The 7,293-nt window shown below is 42.7% G+C and overlaps 1 protein-coding gene across 2 annotated transcripts in view; it reads left to right on the top strand.

Annotated features, from left to right (window-relative positions):
* Window positions 1-237: 237 nt before the first annotated feature.
* Window positions 238-7,293, top strand: part of BCKDHB (branched chain keto acid dehydrogenase E1 subunit beta) — a 241,402-nt gene continuing 234,346 nt past the window's right edge. For both annotated transcript variants that reach the window (XM_058661160.1, XM_058661155.1), the window contains exon 1: window positions 238-478. In XM_058661160.1, coding sequence (XP_058517143.1) covers window positions 283-478 — 196 coding nt within the window. In that variant the 5' untranslated portion in view covers window positions 238-282. The remainder of the gene's footprint in view (window positions 479-7,293) is intronic.

Below are 7,293 nucleotides of genomic sequence, written 5' to 3'. Positions count from 1 at the left end.
GTGTCCTCTTTCCAAACAGCTGACGTCGCCAAGGCTGCACCAGGAACCAAACCATTGGCACTTACACATCGGCCAGCACCGGCCCTAGTCTGCCTTCCGCATGCGCACGACGAGAATCGGCGGCTTGGATGTCCGGGCGTCGACCCCGGCCCCGAATTCCTAACCCCATTGGTCCGTTTCACAGGCCCGCCCCTCTGGCCCAGCCAATGCGGAGGCGAACCCGGGCGCCCCCCCGCGGCGTGCAGAGGCGGCAGTGCCTGCTCTGCTGAGCGCCGAGCGGGGATGGCGGCTCTGTGTGTGACTGGGGTCCGGCTGTGGAGGCTCCGGGCGGCCGAGGTTGAGGTGTGCTTGCGGCGGCTGCGTGGCTCGGGGCTGGCCCGGGCGTTTTTGCAGTCCACCTCGGCTCGCGAGAATGCGACCCCGACGCGGCAGGTGGCTCACTTCACTTTCCAGCCTGACCCGGAGTCCCGGGAGTACGGTGAGCCTGGGGGCTACCCCATCCGGTTCTGCTGCGGCGAAGCCCGCCCGGCCCGGGGGCGCAAGTCAGGGGCGAGGGCCGGCAGACTGGTCCTGCATCCCGGCTTCGTCCTTGCCAGCTCTCTGGCTCCTCTCTGCCTCGGGGTCCTGCTGAGATTCCCGGTTTGGCACCGTGGTAGAAGCTGTTCAGCCCCTGAAACGCAGCCCCTTGCATCCCGGAGGTGGGTGAGAGGCTGTGCCCGCCCTCTTGAAGGGCACGCAGGGGCAGAGGTGGTGCTCGGGAAACGCCTCTCTCCCTTCTCCCTCCATCAGTGTGCTTTCCCAACCCAGGCCTTAGGTGGTGTCCTAGCTTGCCCAGGATTGGGCCACTAACTTTAGGCATACGGTTTTGAAGGAAAGAGCCAACATCTCCTCTAACTCCTTCCCCACTGCCCCCTTGTCTTCTAACGATAAGGAACTCAGGACCCGAGTAGCAAATAGCTGTGATTTTCCTCAAGGTCATACAGCAGCTTCTTTTTGCAGGTAGGAAAGATTCCAGGCTTCCCCTCTGGGCCTTGTCCCGAGCCTTTACTGGGCTGTGTGGCCGCTTAGCCAAAGAGAGGTAATCCATGAAGGCCCGGTAGGCTGCGGGAGGGCACACACCATGCTGATTGTATGACAGTGTTGTATGGTTTGTACCATGCTGCAGTTTTTATGTGCTCCCCCAGGACCCTTTGTCTGCAATCAGCATCCCAGGAAAGAGTAAGAAATGTTAACCATGTCTTTGTGCAGAAACTCCTCATATGCTAAGGCTGATGTTTTGGGAACTGTGTTGTTGAACTTTGACAATCTTTAATAATAGTTAAAGTTTTTAGTACCATGTTGTCATTCGTTTATCTTGCGATAGTTTGCCCAAGATTCCATTAATGAGTTAATAAATGGTGGCTCCAGATTTGAAACCTAAGTGGATTCTAGAGCTTCCCTTCTAAACAGTGCGTTAAGATGTATGTCTGAATAACTGATGGAGAGATGTCCTAGTTATCTTTTTCCACTAACAAGGTGAACACTGTTTTTTTTAAAGATTTATTTTTATTACAAAGTCAGATGAGCCGCAACGGCCAGTGCTGCGCCGATCCGATGCCAGGAACCAGGAACTTCTTCCAGGTCTCCCAGGCGGGTGCAGGGTCCCAATGCATTGGGACCTCCTCGGCTGCTTTCCCAGGCCACAAGCAGGGAGTTGGATGGGAAGTGGAGCTGCCGGGATTAGAACCGGCGCCCATATGGGATCCCGGGGCGTTGAAGGTGAGGACTTTAGCCGCTAGGCCATGCCGCCGGGCCCAACAAGGTGAACACTTAATTTTCTTCAAAGCAAAGGAACTTTGGCCAGGTCTTCATCCCTCTGCCATAATTGTGTGATTACCAAATCTTAGTACAATTCCACATTTGTTGTTGTTGCTTTTTGATGAATTTATGTTTTAATTCTATTTTCTGTAACTTTTTGCTTTTTTTAAAAAGAGATGTATTTATTTAAAAGGCAGAGTTATTGGGGTGTAGGGGAGGGAAATATTCTATCTGTTGATCCACTCCCCCATGGCCACAAAGGCCATGGCTGGGCCAGATGAATGCCTGGAGCTTCGAACTTCATCCAGGTCTTCTATATAGATACAGGGTTGCCCTGGGCCCGTGTTCTGCTGTGTTTCCAGGTGTATTAGCAGGAGCTCCATCAGAAGTACAGCAGCACCCGTTGGGGATGCTGGCATCACAGGGAGCAACTTAACCTGCTGTGCCAGAATTCCAACCTCATTTCTTTTGAAACAATGTTTCAAAAGAATTCTTATTATTCAAAAGAATTCTTATTACAACAGTAGTATACACATATTAGAAGATCATTTGGTCAATAAATAAAACATGTAACTTTAACAAGGGCTGCAATAAAGATTGTCAGTATTTTAGGATGTAATTCCCATAATTGCAGTTTTATGTAAATGTGGTTTGTATTATTGAATCAGTGCCATTTTCACATATGTCATACAGTTTTTATAACCTTTAGAATTTTAAAAAAATTATTAAAAAGTTTTTTTATTGGAAAGGCAGATTTGCAAAGAGAAAGACAGAAAAAAATATCTTTTATCTGCTGGTTCATTCCTCAAATGGGCACAACAAGCAATGCTGAGCTAATATGAAGCCGGGAACCAGTAGCTTCTTTTGGGTTTCCCATGTGTGTATAGAGGGTTCCAATGCCTTGGGCTATCCTCCACTGTTTCCCTAGGCTGTAAGTAGGGCGCTGAATGGGAACTGGAGCAGCCTGGATATGAGCTGGTGCTCATATGGGATGCCAGTGTTGGCAGGTGGAGAATTAGCCAGTTGAACCATCATTCTGGCTCTATAACCTTTAAAACATGCATGACATGCTCTGTGGAGCAGAGACTACAATTCAGTAAAGTCTTGACTTGGAATCAGATTGTTCTAAACTTTTCTTTTTCTGAAATGGCTGATGTAATTTGAGGGGCAGAGTTACAGAGAGAGGGAGGAGAGGGAGTGGGGAGAGACATATCACGCATCTGCTGGTTCGCTCTCCAAATGACTACCATGGCTGAGGCTCGACTAGGCTGAAGCCAGGAACTTCATCTGGGTCCCCCATGTGGGTGTAGAAACTGAAGGCTTTGAGCCATCATCTTCTGTGTTCCCAGGTCACAGGCAGCTAGATAGGAAGTGGAGCAGCGGGTGCCCTAATGGAATCCTGGAACTTCGAATGGGAGGATTAGCTAGTTAAGCCATTGCACCAGATCTAAGCTTCACTTTCTTTAAGAATCATAGGCTAGGGCCTAGATGTGGTGACACAGCAGACTAATTCCCATTGCTGTGGCACTAGCATCCCATATGGATGCTGGTTCATGTCCTGGATGCTCCACTTTCCATCTGGTTCTCTGCTCGTGGCCTGGAAAAATGGTCCAATTGTTTGGTAACCCTTACCCATGTGGGAGACCCAGAAGAAGCTCTTGGCTCCCAGCCTTGGATCAGCTCAGCTCTGATTGTTCGGGATGTTCACAGAGTGAACCAGCAGATGAAAAACTTTCCCTGTTTCTCCTTCTCTCTTTGTAAAATCTGTCTTTCAAATAAAAATAAACCTTTAAAAAATAAATGAATTAGGTTAAAAAAACAATACCTAATGCAAAAGGTCTTTATTGAGGGTCAGTAAGATAATACTTGAAATGTCCTTAACTTAGTATTTGGCAACTAAGAAGCAGCCTTTATAATTGAAAACTTTAAATACCATTATTCATTCCTTGTTACATTTTCACAATGTGCAAACAATGTAATGTTGTAAATAGACATTTCATGTATTGGCTTTTATAAAACCGAGATTATTTATTTATTTTTAAAGAATAGTATATATTTTATTTGTTTTAATGGGGATGAGAGAGAGACATACAGAAAATGCCAAATCCAGTATCTAGTGGTTTGATCCTGAAATGCCCTCAACATTGAGTGCTGGGTCAGGCTGAAGCCAGGGCCAGGAACTTAATCTGTTTGTCGCATGTAAGTAGCTATTTCAAACATCAACTTTTGCCTCCCAGGCAGCACGTTATTAGGAAGTTGGTATTGGAATTGGAGTTGGGACTGAAATCCTGGCATTCCAGAATGGGACACTGGCATCCCAGGTGCCAGTTTGACTTCTGTGCCAAATGCCTTCCCCTGAGAATATTTCTTTAGGAAATCATCCCAAGAATGAAATTCAAAATTCAAAATTAAGAATGTCCTAAGTTATTTTGAATGCCTCCTTTGAAATGAACAGTTTATAATTTCATCTGTATACATGAAAATATTGGATATTAAGCATGAATGTGTGCACATAAACACTTAGGTATTTTGTACTAAGTATACTTTGTAAGTTGTATGTGTTTCGTTTCTATTCAGGAGTATTTTTCTCATGCGTTAGTTCATTAGGTTTATTTTGTCAGTTGTGTATTCTGTTTTTTCAGTGTTCTAAAAATGATATGCTTAGCATTGTTCTTAGTGATACATCTCCTGTTACTAACTGTTCTTTTTCAGGGGCTGATAGAGATCCATTTGTCATCCTGATAGTAACTGTGTAAACTAGATAGAATTATGATTTTAGAAGTGGGAAAATTGAGGCTCAGAGATCCTAGTGCCCTTGTCAAGTCTGATAAATGGTGGAAGTAGAGCCTGAACACCAATTATATCACTCTGCAGTCTGTGACACAGCTTATGAACTCTTATTTTGTGTCTTAAATATATAAATGAAGATAGTAATTTTCTGCTTTTTGTATGTGCTGCAAATATTTTCCATTCTTTTGTTTGCTTTTGACACATGAAAGAGACTACTGAAAGAGTAGAATATCAGGTGGACTCTAAGTGATCTTTAAGCTGCCTAGTGTGAATCACACGAAAATCATCTCTATAAAGACTGGGGCAAGAGGTGCTTTTAAAGAATAAACAAAAATAAACCAGGGCAAAGGCCCTGAAATGAAGTGAGCTTGTGTCTTCACAACAGAGAAAGTCATTGTTAGTGGTGTGTGCTCAGAAGGAAGTGATATGTAAATCTCTTCAATATTAGGAGTGAACTGAAGAGTCATTTGTCTGTGAAGAGAGTCCTCTTTTTGATATCAAGGAAGGAACAGCATGAATAATGAGAGGGACGCAGACATGGTGTTCAGTGTATTCCACTGTGCTGGGTATGTTATATTCAGGTTCAGATTGTGTTGGCCTGTGGAAGGACATTGGTTATTTTTAGACAGGGAAGTGAGATGTTGTTGTGTTATATTTGGAAACTGCAGAATGGATTAATGAATGGAAAGTACGAAATCATAGGGTATTGTCATTGGGCAGGTGAGAGGTTATAGTTGAACTTGGAAGATGCCAATGGGAATGGTTGTATGTTTGGCTAAATTGACCAGATCTGGCAATGTTTTGCCCATGGGGCCTAGGGTAAGGTATGGCAGCTGAAAAGGTGATAGCATGGTGGTGTTATTGACATCAGTGTGAAATATCAAGTGAGAAGCAAATTGGGGGTGGGGGAGTGTGAGAGCATGTGCAGGAGACTTGGGTTTTGAAACTGCTGGTTTGAAGCATTGGGGACTGTAACTCCCTCAGGCAAATATGAGGGCAAGACTGATTTTATGTCAGAATTGGAAACCCTTGAGACCAGATAATTCTGTTCCTTTTTTTTTAAACCCATTGTGTTTGGAATTGTCCTCAATGGGTGTCTTTCATTTTTTTTCTTTTCCTTAGTCTGTGTTTATTTTATATTTCTCATTGCTTATCCCAACTTTTCCCATGAAACCCCACTAAGTGTTAATAAAAATAATGATTATAATAAGCAAAGACTTATTAATGCTCATCACTTAATAATAAGCAAAGACTTATTAATGCTCATCATGTGCCAGGCACTATTCTGAATCCCAACAGCGCTGTGATAGGAATCCTATTACCTGCATCTAAGAAACTGAGACACAAAGAAGTGTAATTTCTATATAAGAAACCAATTTATTTTAAGGTAAGAAATGGGGAGAGGAAGAGAGAATACTCCCATACACTCCAAACGTCAACAATCACCAGGGCATCTTTAAGCTTGTGCTAGAACCTGGATACCCAATTCAGGTACCCTACATGGGTGGCAGGGTCTGCCACACTGAGGAGCAGGGACCAAAGATTAAACTCAAAGCATCCTAACAAACATCCTAGTTGTTGGACCATACTTCTACCCTTCCCTTCTATTTATGGACCTGCAAACTTCTGCAGTTTACGCTGCGTTTCAAAGATGGTACTGCATTTCATTTTCAAATGTTATAGCCAAGCGTGCTCCAAAATTCATGTTTCATAACACTCTACCATGCTGACCTCTATGTTACTCAGACCTATTTTTGCCTCTTCACACAATATTTTGTGCCTCCTTCAAATCTAGGCCTTCTCCAAAGGCATTGCCCCATTTGTATCTTGTTGATCAGAGACTGTTCTCCTCTTTTATTGTAACTTTTGTGTTTTTTCTCTGTATTTATTGATACTCTGGGAACTGGATTAATACTTTTCTTCTTCATCCCATTTTTGATATTATTTTGGAAGACTTTAGCATTCTAAAGAAAATATTGCATGTCAACTGGGGTTTCTTGAACCCCTTTATAACTTTACATTGTGTTATTAATATTCATAAGTTTTATCTTTCCTTTCTTAAAAGGTTACTGTAGGGAATTCATTGAAATTATTGTGTAATTACTACTGCCTGATACCTGTAGTACTAAAAATCAATCTCCTTGAGCAGGGGAAATGGACTATAACCAGTACAGAGCAGATAGCTCCATAAATATTTGGCATTTGATGAAAATTATTTCAGTGAATTTTTATAATAGACCTACATAATATATATTGTTGTTTTTTGACAGATACTGCTTTTATTCAGTTAATAATGAAATAATGTGAGGATGCAAAGCAAGATAAAGTAAAAGGAGAAATAGGCAATGTAAAAAATAGACAAAATAGGTTATAAATACAGCATTTAATTTTGAAATTGATGGTACAGTTTTGGTTAACATACATTACAAGTGGTTTCATTTTACCATGTGGACACAAACCAATACTCTCTGGATGGTCTTTTATGTAACCTATATGATAACAAATAATGCTAAGGAAAATAAATATTTCAAAATAACTGACTTAAAAAAAGATTTATTTATTTTTGTTGGAAAAGCAGATTCACAGAAAGAAGGAAAGAGAGAGAAAGATCTTCTGTTTGCTTGTTCATTCTCCAAGTGGTTGCAACAACCAGAGCTGAGCCGTGCCGAAGCCAGGAGTTTCTCCATGTCTCCCATGTGGGTGCAA

The sequence above is a fragment of the Ochotona princeps genome, chromosome 1 (genome assembly GCF_030435755.1).
Source record: "Ochotona princeps isolate mOchPri1 chromosome 1, mOchPri1.hap1, whole genome shotgun sequence".
NCBI classification, from domain to species: domain Eukaryota; kingdom Metazoa; phylum Chordata; class Mammalia; order Lagomorpha; family Ochotonidae; genus Ochotona; species Ochotona princeps.
Note: the sequence above shows the minus strand (reverse complement) of the source record. Positions and strands in the feature narration are given on the sequence as shown.